This window comes from Zosterops lateralis (genome assembly GCF_965231275.1).
Source record: "Zosterops lateralis genome assembly, chromosome: W".
NCBI lineage: Eukaryota > Metazoa > Chordata > Aves > Passeriformes > Zosteropidae > Zosterops > Zosterops lateralis.
Window position 1 is genome coordinate 21,424,046 of NC_139801.1, and position 16,254 is coordinate 21,440,299.

The 16,254-nt window shown below is 43.8% G+C and overlaps 1 protein-coding gene across 6 annotated transcripts in view; it reads left to right on the forward strand.

The window, feature by feature from the left end:
- LOC310922231 (fibroblast growth factor 13) overlaps positions 1–16,254 on the forward strand; it is a gene marked incomplete at its 5' end in the record, with an annotated part of 329,490 nt that overhangs the window by 120,639 nt on the left and 192,597 nt on the right. Inside the window, one exon of one of the 6 annotated variants that reach the window (XM_083882684.1) lies at positions 10,163–10,266. The exons of the other annotated variants lie outside the window; for them this stretch is intronic. Coding sequence (XP_083738810.1) covers positions 10,236–10,266 — 31 coding nt within the window. Of the gene's footprint in view, positions 1–10,162; positions 10,267–16,254 lie in introns of those variants that run through there. 6 annotated transcript variants of the gene reach the window in all.

Below are 16,254 nucleotides of genomic sequence, written 5' to 3' on the forward strand. Positions count from 1 at the left end.
GGTTCTGTGGCCTCCTGTAGACCACATGACATTTCAGTGGCTCTTCAGGAACTTGAAATATTGCATATTTTCCTAAAAATATGATGCTCCGATTCTTGCTGTTCTCATGGGAGCAGGATCATAGCAACATTCCAGAAGCTCTCATTCTGTTTTTACAGGCATTTTCTATCTCCTGCTCAAGTTGTAATTGTGCCATTGAGAGCACTTTTGGCACTGTTTGCTGAAGGTGAACTTGCAAATCAGTAATGTCTTGGAAAAAAATCTGCCATTGTACAGCAAATGCCTTGTTCAAAAGCATCTCCAGGCTTAACATGGGGATGACATTGCATGACTAAAGGCCTTAGCCAGCTGACCTTTAGCATCTCTCTAAAAATAGATCGCTTTCAGTGTTGTCTCTCTTTCAGTGGCAGTTGGGGTTGTGCAAGGGGTCTTCATTACCTCTGGCACTTTCTCAGTGAAGCATGTGCAAACCAGGCAGGTTTTCACTGAGTTCTGTGGTAATAGCCTGCATTTCTCACTGCAAAGGCTTCTGTGTTACCTTGTACTTTTAAATGTCCTTAAATGAAAGAAGTGTTGAACACAATGATCAGTGCCTGTGCAGTTTAAAGATGCACACGCTTTTCTTTAATGCTAGTTAAGCTAAGCTTGAACTTTGTGGTTTGGTTCAGCCTAATATTAATAAGAGCAGTTCATAACTAATATTTTGCAACCATCAGTGCTTATGGACTGTTAGGATTGAGAGCCCTCAAGTTGGCATAGATTATTTAATTAACTGACTGAAGTATGAGTTCACTTTGATGGAACTTTAACTGGAGCTTCTTTCCTGTTCTTTAAGTTTTACCTAATGGCTCTTAAACCAATAAATGTGTGAGACTTGGGTTTGTATCTAATGATAAAATGTATCTTGTTCTTTTTATGGCCATCTGGGGAGAGTGGGGTGGGGGTGAGGGAGTGGAAGAAAAGAAAAAATCCCAACAGAACCGCAGGAGTGATACACTTGGGAAAGAAACCTTATGCTTTTAACTGTTTTGTTCTTGGGTTTTTGTTTCTTTCCCGACCCGAGATTTCAAGGCTGGTGGTTCGTGTGGGTCCGTGGGAGTGTTTTTCCCTCTCCAACCTCTGAAGGATTTGAGTCCGGCCTGGCGCGAGAATGATGTGGAGTCTCAAGGTCTTGGTTTTCTTGGTTTCTCGTGTTGTTTATTAATTCTTATCTTACAATTCTCTGTGTCCGGCCAAGATGTTCACAGCAGCTCGGACACGATGTGACTCCCCCCGTGATGAGAGGTCACTCTGCTTTTATACAGATAACTACGTGGCTGTTATTTACCATTTTGTGCCTATGTCTAACACCTATACAAGAAGGGTCCTTTCCACTCTAACCCAATACACTGAAACTACTTTGTGCCCACGTCACTGCAGAAGATGGATGCCAAGGGAGAAGAAGAAGAACTCAGGGCTCCACCCTAATTCCACCATCTTGTCCCCTTGCATCTACATTCTAAAAACCCAAAACTACAAAATCTTCTACCTGGTGATAAACTACACTACTGTCTGTTACACATTTGTGACTTGCAATTCTTCTCTGCTTGGAAGTTTTTCACATGGACCAAAATCAAAGACTGTGTCTTCCTGGGCTCTGTGCCAGGCAAACCCTCCTGCACAGACCCCAGACCCTCTTTTTCGGGTCCCAGGCCTCTCTACTGAGGTTTGTGACTTTCCCAGGGCGCCCAGAGGGATGCCCTGGACTCCAACATTTTGTAAACAGTGTACCAACAATGATGAGAGACTTTGAGAGTGGGAGCTGTGATTGATGTTTCAGTATAAGTGGAAAAATCATTCCAAACAATGTAATCCCTTTTGATTCTTATTGAAAAGGACATTCTCCTCTTCTGCCTTCCTCTTGTCAGATTTCAAGACTGGAACAGCTTTAGGACTTTTGAGGGTTGGTCTAGATGATCTTTAAAGGTCCCTTCCAACCCAAACCACTCTGTGGTTTTAGGACTGTCCCATATGACATTTTTAACTTAATGCATATCTTATGATACTTTTCAGATATTGCAATAAATGCATTTACATTAATGATTTATTGTGGGTCTCAGCACTGTAATTGCTGTGGCAGGCACATACTATATTTATACTTGGTATTATTCCAATTAATGCGTGGGGTGTAAAAAAATCTAGATAAGACAATAAAAAATTAAAACAAAAAGATATTTTTAGGAAAACATATTTCAGTCTCACAGCAGGATTGTCTACATTTATCAGTCTTCTTGGGGAATTTTGGAAAGTGCCGTTTAAGTGCTATTTAGAGTCCATGGCTGCTGTTCACATTCTGTCTCAGCAGCTGGAGTTACTGTAATTGCAATTTCCATATTTTGTCTATTCAGAATCAATTAATAGTGTTTTGTTTCATATAGGAATAGGAATAATAGGAATAGTTTGCTGCTTCCTAATGGTGCATGCAGGAGTGGGCAGGTCTGGAAGGGGCTGTGTAAGGCTGAGGCATCCCCTGGGTTTTGGTGCAGGAGCTTTGTTGGTTTCTCAGGCTGAGTGCAGTGGAACAGAGCTGGGCTGCTCAACCCCTCAGAGCTCTGCTGGACTGGAGCAGCTCAGCTGATCCAACCCCTCCTCTGCAGCGCTGATTATCTGTTTGGTGGTTATCTGTTTGACAGTTCTGGTTTTTATTTCAACTCCGAGCCATGTAGCTTCATTCATTATTTTGTCTTACCACTGCGCTGCTCTTAAAACTGCGGTGAAAATTTTCTCTTCCTTTACAGATCTGTTATTGCCATTTTGGTTTTCTGGATTTTATTTGCACAGGGGAGATCCATGAAAGTCACTGGCAGTGCCATTTATATCCCCAGTTCAGAAATGACAGTACAGGTACACCCTGTGCCTTCATCACAGCATAGGTTAGAGAGGAGAATTTTGCCATTGTATCTTTCACTCTTTAGTTATGATAGCACGTATTTAATGCATTGTCTTTTACCCTTTGTTGTTGCATTTGGTCCAATTCAGTTGCTTTTTGTGCAGACTTATTGATTAGGTTAGACTACTGCCTGCCTGCCTAACTGCAGGATCAGTCTAATTGTAAGTAACAGAGCAAATTAATGAGAAAGTAATAATAACCCTTCTGCTAATGATCCTCTCTGATGATTTCTGTATTCTCTGTGTAGGGCATGAATTTCTGAGCAGGACACCCTGAAACATCCTTCCAGTAGGAGCAGTGCAATCAAACTTTGTTCTTGAATGTGATACAGTGAGGCATGAAAATGAGATGAGGAAAAAACAAGCAAAATCAAAGTGATAAATCACAGTGAAAAAGAACTCCCAGTGGAAAACCTCAGTGTGTTAGGACAGAAAATTAACCCTTCTTCTAATATTTGTTTTCAAGTTATTCTTTCAGTCCCATTTTAGAAGTGTTTCAACTTTGCTATTGATACTTTTGGAATATGGTTATTCTCTATATAGTAATAAATTCCTGTTATGTCAGAAATAAGCCTAAAATAATTAAGGTGGAAGTATGTATCACAGCCAGGGGGTGACCTTCCTGAGTGACCAGCATCTAATGCCGTCTGCTTTTTGTAATGTCCAAATCAGTGAGGCAAAGCAAGAAGCAGGTGTCGCTAGAATGACTGTAATAACAAATTCATGCAATTATGCCATGCTGTGTTCACATTTTACTTCTTCCAGAATCAGGTCAATTTTGCATAAAAGTTTTTATTTTGCCAAAACTTGTTGTGCATCTTCTAGCTGCCTTTTTTTTTTTTTTTTTTTTTTTTTTTTTTTGGGAAATACCGCTTTAAGACCTGAAACCAAATTAGACATGCAGAGGGAAACATTCATAAAGAACTTTTTTAATTAGCCAGAAGAAACTTTGCAGCACATTGGTTAGCCTGAGGTACTCTCCATTCAGAATGCTATTTGTATTTATAAAACTGCCTGATGGTTCGACATCTTTAAGGTAAATAGGTGCCCATGCTGAAGTATTTCCCTCAAGCTGAAACAGAACCAAGGGCTGCAGCACATAGCAGAGCAGTGCTTCTCCCTGCCAGGCATCTCCTATCCATCCCTCTGGGTGTTAAGTTTTACTTGTATACCATTGCCATGAGCTGCAGCTCTGGGGTTTATATCCTCCAGGTAAGGGAACAGGGAACAATCTGTGCCCTGCACAAAGCACATGTGCTCGTTATCCCCTTGGCATCCCCTTGTCCCACACAGGAGCTGCACTCAGCTTGGGTGAGTTAGCAGCTCCAGGCTGCTTGGCTTTTATGCTGTAGGTGCTTCAGGTTTATGATGAAAAACTGTGGTTGTTGGATTTCTTCCCACTGTAAAGAGAGCATTAAAAGAGAATTTAAAAACCTGCGTAAGCAGCAAGTGACAGTTACTGCCATGCATGTGTGCTTGTGCCTCATCAGAGCCAAGCTTTGTTAGGCAAGAAGCAGTGGATGGATCCAGAAAGAGCTTTTCTGAAATACTCCTGGTTTCCTTGGCTGATCTCAGTTTACTGACATTCCTCTCAATGACTGAATGATTGCTTTCTTCCATCCAAGTCTCAAAATAGCCTCTACTATTGCTAGAAGAGGTTTAATAAAAAATAATATATAGCGTTTGTTAGCTCGAGATGTGGATAGCTGCTGGCTGGTAAAATTGCTTTGTCAGGGAGAATATCACAGTGGAGAAGAATGGATCACCAGGAAAAGCCTGGCTATGGCTGGTGGGTGATGAGGAGGTTCCTGGTGTGCCCCAGGAGGAGGAGGCTGCACTGCCCAGGTGGCTCTGCCCAGGTGCTGCTGGTGGCACTGGGGAGTGACAGCACTCAGGACACAGAGCTGTCACCCACAGCCCTGGCAAGGAGCCATTTTCAGGATGGATATATTTGCCTATGTACCCTGCAGTAGAGTGTAATTGTTAGAAGGCAGAATGATGTGAAAAGTGCAGAAGGACAGCTGAAATACCAATGAATCTTGATTGCACCATGCCCTCTTCTTCAGCAGAGGCTTATCTCAGTTATTTTTTAAATAAGGTGTCAGTGTACATAGCTATTTAGGAATGTGTTTGTGGAATGGAAGAGGGTGGGAATTGTGAAGTATGTCCTGGCTTCATGCCTCTGAAACACAAATCTGGTATTGATTGTAGCCTCAGTGCAACTCTTTCGTTACAAGTTTGTTTAGAAGGCTAGAAAAAAAAAATAGATGCACTGTATTTATGTGTGTGTGTGTAAAAATGTACTTTTAAAATGTGCAGTGCTAATACAGTGTTTGAATTAAGGATATAAAGTGCTTTGTTTTATTTTTTTCATCGTAACATCTTTCATCATTATGCATTGCATAGATGATTAAAGCAGAGGAATGATTGCCATGGGTGGGCAATCCTTCATAATAATAATGCAAGATGTCACAGAAGCAGATATGGATAGACATGACTAAGTCAGTGTTTTCCACTGAACTGACATGGAGAATTTACAGAACATCTCAGGGTCACAGAGCATTGCCAATACTGAAATACATGTCTGTGCACAGAAATTATGATCTACGGGGAGAGCAGATGGGTGAAGGAAACATCCCCTGCAGAGCTGCCAGTGTTTTAACTTCAGAGCTTTTCTCCTGGCCTCTGATGAACAGCTTATAGCAAAAATATTCAGGCCTGCAGAGAGAAAAGCTGAAGAACCAGAGACAAAGGTTTTCCATAACTGAAAGGAAGGGTAACAACCCAGACCAGATGTGTTGGTTTAGTACAGATGGTGAGGTGCAATTGGTGGTTTCCTTTGAATTGACAACCAAAATAGCCAGTTGCATGCAGGGATACACCTCTGGGACACACACAGCCTTAAAAGTTAGAAGGGAGGTTGGGATCGCTCTCTTCCTTCCACCTTCACAGGAGGTAAGGCAAGGCAGTCTTGGCTCTCTCCTTTGGAGAGGGCTGGGGCGGCCTGGCCTGCCCGGGCCTTCACGGGAGGCCTGCCTGGCCCGGTGACTCCCAGGCCAGGGGAGGGGATGATGTGCCCCCATCCCGGAACGAATTGGTTTTTTAGCAGCTGGAAACACCCTGCTGCTCCCCTATGGGGGGGAGCTGGCCCGAGGCCTGGCCGTGGGCCTGAGCCCTTCCCCCAGCAGGGAGAGGGGAACCTGCAGCCTTCGCCCGCTCCAAGCTGGGCCCACCCTGAAGGAGATGGAGGGGTGGGGGCAAGGAGCCTTTCATCAGCCAGACTGCTCTGAAATCTGTCTGAGTTTTTCCCCCATTCCCGCGGCTTTTGAAAATCCTGGCTGCCACTGGCAGAAATCACGTGACCACCACAGGCCTGGGCAAGCTTTAACTCTTTCCTGCCAACACGAAGCTTTTAAGACTTAACTCTTCCCAGAGAGAGAGAAGAGAGACAGAGTGAACATAGAGAGGACCCAGCATAACAGTCAGATTGAGAGAGTGAGTGAAAGATTAATTAGAGGAAGGATGAAGGAGTTGCCTGCTGGCTGGACTTTCTTGTTTGAGCTATGAAAATGAACTCTGTTGGTAGATTGTTCTTTAAATCATGGAAAAAAATATGCATTTGGGGAGATGATTTATGGATTTTTGAGCAAAGATGTTTGTGATGGACTGTATGAGAAGCTCTCCCACCAGTGAAAGGAGTGAGAAGATGAGAAGTGAGATGAGAAATCCTTTGCTTTGAAGTTGCTTATCTTTAAAAGGTGACACCCCAGATGCCTGAGTTCCACAACCCATAAGCAGCTTGGGAAACTGCTAATGGGAGGAGACCACATGGAAGCAGGTTTTCCCTGCGAGGCTGTTTCTGTGAGAGTTTTGACCCACAAGAGAACTGTTCTAGGTTATCAGTGGGAGAATTCCATGGTAAACAAGAGACTCCTCTCCTGATTAATGAAAGACTATATTTAAATGGTGAAACTGATTGAATGTCACAAGTTTTGTCTCTATGTTGTTTGTAAGAAAGTGAACATTGTGGGGGGAGGAGAAGGGTTTTGAAAGTTTCATTTGTTTCTTTCTTTTCCTTACTGTGTGTTAATAAACTATCTGTTTACTTTTAAGTTGAGCCTGTTTTGCCTTTTTCTCCCAAAATTCTATTTCCCAGTTAGTAAATAAAATTCGGCGAACGTGAAACCACCACCCCAGACAAACTTAAATTAATCTACTCTGATTTTTCTGAAGAAATCCTTTCACCATGTCTCAGTGGCACAGTAGGTGGCCTTGAACTCTTCAGTGTTTGAACTGAGGCAAGGCAGGGAAAAGAGGAGGAGATGTTTTAGATGGATTTTACAGCATTTCAGGAGAGGCTTTTTTAAGAACATTTGTCATTGGTCTGTTCTCTGTGGGCGAGGGCTGGTGTGTTTGGCACGACTGAGCAGAGGGGAGCAGGACCACCATGGCTCAGTGCAAGGGTGACATCTCCTAATGGCTCCCCTGAGCAGCCTTGCTCACATCAGGGCAGTGCCCCTGCTCAAACCTAGCCCTGGCAGTGCAGCACCTGCACTGATTCCTCCTCTGGCTTTGGTGGGGAGCAGCTGTGATTCTGTACCTGTTAAAAATGGGTGGAGATAATATTTTTCTCCTTAAAATGCCTTTATTAATCAGCTCTTACAAGGGTGTCTCGAGGGGCCAGCATCCGGGTTTGCCCTTGAGGAGGAGGGTCTTGGTCAGCTCTGCAGCTGGAAGTTTCTGCAGAGCTGGAGAAGTCTTCCCTCGCCGGGAGTCTCCAAGGAGTTCTGATTTCTGTTTGTTTGCCTCGGGGTCTTACTTTTTTTTGGTAATTTTAGGTTACAGCGAGTTACAAAAATTGTATTAATCAGCTCTATTAATACTCTAGGGTATACACAGCTTAGTACTGGTTTTTGTGGGTTTAAATCTTACTTAGATTTATCTTTATAGGGGGTTTTTGGTGTTAAAAAGGGTCCCAGAGTGCATTGGGATTTTTAATTTACATGTTCTACGGGGTTGCCCCGGGGGGGCAGGGGCTGCAGCAGCCTCATGGCGGCCGGAGTTATTTCGCAACTAGCATCAGCGAGAAGGCCGCGCTACACGGGGAGCGGGCGTCTCGGAGGTCCCGCGGGTTCGATGGGGGGGGCATGTGTGTATGCTTTTGGCCGCTCCACGGCAGGAGCGGTGTGGGAGCTGCACGGGCCGGGACAGGGGCGGGCCACCCTGTTGGCAGAGCCACGCCGGGACGGGGGGCACACGGCATAGCTTCGGCGGCGGCGGGGGGAAGGTGCGGGGGCAGCCGGCATTTCGCGGGGGTTGCAGGCTCCTCTGAGGCGGTGGGCGAGCCCGCTCCGGGGTCTGGGGGGGAGGTGCAGGCTCTCTCAAGGTGGTGAGCAGCTTGCTCCGGCGTCGGGGGGGGGGGGGGATGCGGGCGGCCTCCAGCGACCAAGCAGCCCCCTCTCAGGGGGACCACGGAGGTGGCTCCTTACTGTTACATTACAATTCAAAATTATTACATTTTAAAATATTAATACACTTATTCCATGACAATCAAGGGTTTCAACTCTTCAAATCTTCAACATTCTAATTTTCATTTTTTTCATACCTGCCTAGCAAGAGGTCAGGACTTTGGATATTGGTTAGGGTTAGGGTAAGAAGTACTGATTATTTCAGTTGTCCTACAAATCCTGCTTTCCTTTTGGTTAGATGCTATTTGAACACACCATAAAGCTGAGAAGCTTCTGGGAGCAGTGCAGGCATTTACTTGAGCCAGGTTTTTAGGCTGAGGTGGGATGCAGCCAGCTGTGGTGTGTAGGGAGCCTGGGGCAGCAGGAGTGACTGTGCCATGTGAGCAGCAGAGGAGCACCAAAGAGCTGTGCTGTCCACAATGGTTTGTCCCAAAACCTGGCCCACAAGAGGCATCCTTTGCTCCAGCAGAACACTCTGGGGATGTGTGTGACCACAGGTGATGCTTTTGAATGCTTTATAAACACGCATCTGGGCCTGTCAGCTTTGTTGAAGCAGCATGAGCAGGGGTGTAGCCATGTGCCGGTGGTGCAGGTGTGTCACCTGCAGTGTCACCTCCAGCTTCTGGCTCAGCTGGCCATGACTGTGGGGTGAAGAGCAAAGGATGGAGAGCATGGTGCTACTGCTGACTCCTGCTAGAGGGGAATATTCACACCCATTGACTGTGACTGCAGAGAAGTTGATGTTGAGGAGAGGAGTGTGTCTGGTGCGTTTCCAGCACTGCTTTTATCACTGCATTTTTAAATTAGATGAAAGGAAAAAAAAGTTGCATGTTACAACATACAGACATGAAAATATATCATCCAGTGAACAGCATAATTTCCTAAATTGACTTTTAAACGGTAAGACACAAGTGTGTGTGTGTAGCTCAGCAGGGCAGTTCCTGTTGGTGATAGGGAACAGCAAGGCAAGCCCCAGCTGCAGATCTTGTGGAAAATAAGTTTACAAAGGATTCACAGAGGCATGAAAAGCTCTGCTGGGTTGGTTGAGGAAGAGATAAAACCTGAATGCACTGCTTGGAGAGCTTTAGTGGGAGGGGTTCCTCTAGCACTGCAAGCTCTGGTGGTGGAGCCTCCTGTGCTCCTGTGGGAGGCAATCATGACAAATATTTTCTCTTAGGAAAGTGGAAGTAATGACATATGTCATGTGTGTACTTTTTGTTTGAGATGTGCATGACTGTAAAGAAACAGATGGCTCCTTTAATTCTGATCATGGCATGTGGCTTCTCCGATTATGAGTCTGTTATTCCTATACAGATCCTTTAAATAAATTCTTTCTGAAGGGGGAAGGAACTCATTAAAAAGTACCAGGAACAGTAATGGTTATTAGGAAGGCTATGTCCAGTGAAGTACAAATATGTTGCCTAGAGCAGCCTGAAAAAACCCAAGCCAACAAGCCACAAATAAAATGTAAATGCTAATTTCCAGGAGAATGTTTGCATTCTTGTGTTCACACAGGGAGCTGAGGCAGTTCTCCATCACACCCTCCTTAGGTTCCTCTCCATTTGCACAGGCTGAGCTCACAAGGAAGCAGTGTGGGATGCAGCCCTGCACCCTGGAACACCTCCTGCTGCTGCCCACACACTTGCAGGACACAAAGGCATGATAATTTGACCTGCCTGACTTAAACACATTCACGTTCCTTGCTCCACATTTTTCCAGTTGCTGCTTGAATGCATCCTGAGCATTCATTTTTGTTAAAGCGGGGTGGACACATGATTTGGATGGCAAGTTGGACAATGTTTGCTTTCCCATGGACCCAGTCATCCCAGCAGTGATGGAATGGGGAGAAGGTGGAAGTCCATAGCTCAAGGTAGGAGATGTGGTGCCTTTTCCTCTCCTCCTCCTGTGCCAGGGGGTTAAAGCCCCCAGACCAGGGTGATGTGGCTGTTGTGACAGGCTTTTTGCTTTGTCCTCCCTGGAACTGTTTTCCTTTGGCTTGTATCCACAAGGCTCTGCCAGCAGCTCTTCTTGACTCCCAGTAATTTCCTTCTTTCCTTGCTAGCACCAGTCCTTGCCCTGGGATCACCTCAGCCCTTTCTCTGCACCCCACCCCCACAGTGGTGTGCTGGAGCATTAAGGTGCTACTGCTGTAAATCCTTTAACACATCTATTGCTGTGAGACAGTAATTTGTTAGAGATCATTAAACCCCTGATGATTACAGGCCTTCATTTCACTTTTTAAACATATAAATGGGTTTGTTCTTTTTCTTTTAGTGCTTCTCAGTTGAATAGAATTCCAGATTCAAACAAAATGTGTTTCCTTCTGACCTAATGAATGTGACACTAATCAACCTCTCAGGAGTCTAATGGGACTCCATCCTGATGTGTGATTGAGCAGTGCTAATTCCTTCAGTCTCACTGAGGAGTGATTGGAGCACATTCCACAGATAGATGGGTAAGGCTGCTGTGTTTAAAGTGCCTTTTAGACAAAATTAAGATATATCCACTTCACAATGACAGTATTTAAATAGATTCTAGCTTTCAGTATGCAGGCTTGGTGACCTGATGAATTTGAAGGCATGGTAGTGCTGCTTGTGATCTGCTGGTGTTTTGAACACTGTTCCATTTTTCCAAGTCTCCTTCACCCTCAGGGATGACAATGTAGGCGGGGAAAATTCCTCCTGATGTCAGAAATTGAATGCTTCTCTATAGAGTAGTTTGGAGACTGATTGGCTTAATTGTAACCTGTCTTTATAAAAACATCCTACCTGCTATCAGTTCTTCACCATGATGAATTTCAGCTTTGTACTTTATTATACTGATACTTTCTGAATGCTTGGGCAAGTGCTGATGGTATTGAAATGAAGAGTGTTAAAAATGAGAGGAAGGTGGGAAGAGGAGTTCCATTGTTCCATTTAAGGGAACTTCATCCACATTTGAATTTTGAAGGGGGAATTCCATGTTCAATGGTGTGGGGGAGAGAGAAGGAACATCCAGGGGGGAGCTAAAATGTTTGAGAACTGCTATTACAGGTTTATCCCTCTTCTGTGAAGACAAAATAGAAGACAGATATGAGGGAGAAAGAATAGCAGTGATGGAAAATGCACATTCCCTCCATCAGGCTGACTCCTGCAGCAGCGCTCCTGGAAAACCCAGGGCAGAGCAAACAGACACATCCATCTCCTCAGAGTGTGGATAAATCTGTGCTTTGGGGCTCCTTGGACACTCCTAGAGGTAACTCATTGATCAAATTCTAAGCCTGGAGCACTAAAATACCCCCAACTCTTATTCTGCGTACTCATTTCCAAATTTCTGCAGAGACTGGAGGAGTTTCTTTTGTTTCACTGAAATAAGACTGAAGGTTAACTAAAATACTGTATAATTGTGTGTCTTCACTGTCCTTTTCTTGATTTATTAATTTCCATGTTTTAATATCTAAAATCTCTCTGTATACAGAAGGAAAACAGGAAACAATGAACTTAAATTATGTGGATTTTCTTGGCCAGAGAACGTGGAAGGAAAATGAAAACAAGATATGGTCACAATTCTAATTGACATAGACAGGAAAATCCTTAAAAATTAAAACTGAAATTTGGCAGCAAGTAGGAGCGCACTGGTTTTTTAGAAAAATAAAAATAAAATCTATTCACTTTGATAACAAAGCATTTATTGAAGGGAAGGTGGATTTTGAGAAGAACACAGGCTGCACTGTTTCAGAGCCTGTGTCTGGTGCAGTTCTACAACATTTGACAGTCTTCCAGACAGCACAGCTTAATTTTAAGGAGTCATTTTGAGAGTATTATGCTTGTGGAGCTTTGGGGCCTTTGCTCCCTCTGATCTGTCAGCTGAGCTCAAGGGTAGAAAGCTCTCGAAAGGGGCTGAGGATTTTTCTGGCTGAGAATTTCCTGCTGTCACCACCACCTTGGTTCCTTCTGATGCTCACCCAGAGACTCCAGAGCTGTAGAATACCTTGTCTGGGGTGTGGTGATGGTAAACAGGATGAGAGCCACCCCAGAGCCCTGTGCAGGTGACTCAGTGGAAGGAAGTATGTCAGTTCTCTCTGGAACCCCCCCATTCCCTTGTAATATAGTGGTTACTAAGGAATAGATTAAGTATTCACATTACAGTAGCAAAATAAGAAAGAGATATTAATTTAGCAGGTTTCTCAAGAGGCCTTCTAAAAAAGAATCGAGGAAGAACTAGAAGTGTTTTCAGAAAGAAGGTTAGTGGATGAAATTCTCCTTACTTCTCTCTGAGCAGTTCCTTTGAAACTCAGTTTCTTTCCATGAATAAATGGAAGGATCTGTCTTGGGGAGTGAGGGAAAGCAGAGATGAGCCTGAGCCAGGCCAGCCCACAGGGAGGACAGAGGATGTGTTGTCCCTTCCAGCTAAAGTGAATTTTCTCAGTTCAAATGAGACATTGAGGGTAGGAAAACTCTGGTTCTAGTCTCAGAACCCTCCAAGCACATACCAGATGCTTCTCCCAGCTCTGGTGGCTTGGATATATGAGATATAGTGGCTTGAAGTGAAAATAAATAAATGAATAAATTCAGTTTAACAAACTTTTCCATCTGCTGTGAACCAGAGGTAATTCAGAGGCAGGGGTGTCAGGAGGGCAGCAGCCTGCTGTGAGCCTGCAATGCTGGGACTGCAGGTACCATTATTCAATGTTGAGTGTGAACCTGACTTTGAAGAAGCAGGTTTTTGTTTAGGAAACAGCAAACATGCAACAAAATAATGCAGAGATTATTTTGTTGTTGTTGTTGTTAGGCAGTTCATTTTACTGCGTAGCGGAGGGTCAAAAGTCTGCTGCATGCCTGTCTCCCCTTTATTAGGTGAACAACACTCTTTCTTCAAGTGTGCTAAGTCCATAGAAGGTGCTTTGTGTTAAGCTACTTAATTCCTCTGCTGGAGGACTCAGAATTAGTCTCAGTCAAGGATTTTGTGCTTCACCTCCAGCTACTGAAATGGGTTGATATAGTTCAAGGGCCAGGCTTAATTATCCTAAGCTTGATGGCATTTACAGGTACACCTGTAAATGTCCCTGCTTAAAGGCTAAATGCTGCCTCAGTTGTCTTTGTACCTTCTTTTTAGTGTCCTTTTTTTATTAAGCACAGAAAGATTTTTATGTTTTTTCCCCAAATGGGCAGCAGCTCTCTGCAGCTGCTTTGTACACTGATGGCAGCCTGGGCTGCATACCAAGGTCACAGGTTGCCTCTTATTATTTCAATTACGGCACACTCACAATTTGTCCTTCCTGTATTTCCTTTTCCTGAACAGTTAAACTGTCCTTTCCAACATATATAGCAGGGAGCTTATCAGTTTTATCTGTAAACTTGTGTCCTGCATAACCATCATCATGGTACTGTCTTTACTGAAGATTTTCCCTTCATCTAGTTAAATAATCCTTTTCTGGATGAAAAAATATACTCAAAATGTTATAATATTCTTGCATTTGAATGGATTTCAAAGCCTGAGCAAATCAAGGTTTTGCTATTTCTCTGAAGTTTTCCTGAGACAGAAGAGGCATTTGGCACAGCAGGTCATCTCTGATGCTGTCTGAAAACAAGGCTGCAGTCACAGGGATATAGATGGTGTCTGCTCTAATGGGTGCAGGTTACCTCAAATTGCTTTAATGAGCCAATGCAGTTGTGTTAGGCTTATTGAATATCTGAATTAATGGCTTGGAAGGAAGTTTGTTTGCCTGCTTTGCTAGAAACCAAATTAAACAGCCTGGCATATTCTACAATGACACAGAATAGCAGAATTGGAATTTTAATTTACCTCAGGCTGTGTGTGATGCTTTCTATTAATAAAACAACCATGTACCAGCAGACAGGTGTTAAAATAACAATCCCCTGAGGAGAGTGCTGGCTCTGCACATGCACAGGTGGCCTTTCCCCATCAAGGTCTTAATTTTAATTCTAATGGCAGTGAGCTGAGCCCCTGGGTGAACCCACCCTGCCCCTGGTCATGTCATGGTCCTGTCCCTCCTCTGTGTGTCAGGAGCCTCCTCACGGTCCTGCCAGGCTGGAACCAGCCTGTCCTGGAGGGAAACAGCTGGATTTGTGTTGCACACCTGGAAACCACCACAGCAGAAGCTTTAGTGCAGTCACTTTTCATCTGGGCATGGAGCAAGGTTGGGACAGTTGCGCTCAGTCTGTGAGAGAGCTGAAGTTCTGGTGTGGCTGGGAACAGAAACCTCCAGGGCAAGACACAGGCAAAGGGTGGGAATTGTTCCTTTAGGGAGGGCAGGAGAGGTGCTGCCTGTCTGCTCTGGACAATCAGGGTGAAGTTGTTTTGTGAGTAGGATGTCAGGTTTGGATGTGCAGGTGTCACACAAAAGGATGTGTTGAAAGATAACAGATAAGAAGATACTTTGAGCTTTGACTCTCTTGCAAACACACAGGTAAAAATGGAGAAGGCAAGTCTGCATTTCTAGCAAATATATCTAGTGAGGGCTACCTAGATAAATAAAAAAGAGACTGGCCAGAGAAAACGTAGGTCTGATCAATGTGATTAACACTACGCAACTCCTTTATTTCAAGAGAAATGGCGTCTTTTATACACTTCTATATAGTTTACAGTTTGGATAGCTCAGTCATTGGCACACAGCAAAGGAAAGAATGAAAACACACTATTTTAGTTACAATTAAGGTGGCTACACATGTGCCTACTAACTACTTCACTCAGTGACCTTCAAATCCCCATTATCTTCCCCAAACACCTTAATATCTATTTTCTAGCTGCGCCACACACCTAATGGAATTTGAGCTGCGCAATAGGCTTCAAGGCCTCATCAAGGCCTCAGGTCAGAACTCAGTCACAGTAGTTCGAACTCTTGATATAAATCATGACCTCCTGATTTAAGAAAATCAGCAACAAATATACAAAGGAAGTAAACTTTGAAAGAATGAGATATGAGCAAAAGGTTTAATAGTCAAAGAACAAGATACAGGGGAAGAATGATGTGACCAAGAAACCAAACCAACCAGCAATTGCCTATCAATTGTTGGCTATAATTGTTGTTATTGAATAGCTTTGGAAAGTACAACCGCAGAATCTGTAATCCTAATCTGTAATCTTAAATGTAAATCAATGTTTGCTAGACATGATATATTGACTGAAAATGACAGATTATGAATCACAATTTGATTGTTTGAAGCTTAGACTTTTCTGCAATAAGACATGATTTAAACTGTAATGTTGTTGTGGTTTGAAAGCAAAACGAATGAGAGGCTCCAAGTCAGAGATATAATTTAATAAGAAAGAAAGGTAAAAAGGTAAAAGTAAAATAAAATAAATGCAATAACACAAAGGATCACTGACAGAGTCAGAATACAACCTGAGCAGGATGGTGGAAGCAGTCCAGGTGAGGTGTTCTTCCTGAAGCAGTGATCCTGTAGAAAGGTCTGGTAGCTCTGCTCCTCTGGGAATCCAGTGGATAAGTGCTGCTTGCACTGTCCCACATACCAGTTTATATCCAGGTGAGAATGCTTGGCTCCTCCCCCTGGGCAGAGCATCTCGCAATGGGATGAGGAGGGTGAAGTGGGTCCTTGATGGCCCATTAAACAGAGATAACCCCTGGAGGGAGTTACCTGTGAGTCATGGGCCAGGCGTTAATGGGCCATTAGCAGAAGACACCCCAAAGGCCATTAGCAGAAGAGGCAGGGGGCTTGGGAAAACACTGCCCCACCTGGTTTCAACAATTCATAAAGATGGTGATAGAATAAATACTTTGTGTACATCCTACACTGCAACCCAGGACAAACGTTTAGCCTGCAATTTAATGATATTATGGAAGGAAATGCTGTAGAAGCTGGAAAATCAGATTCAGATTTCCATCTACTGACTTTCA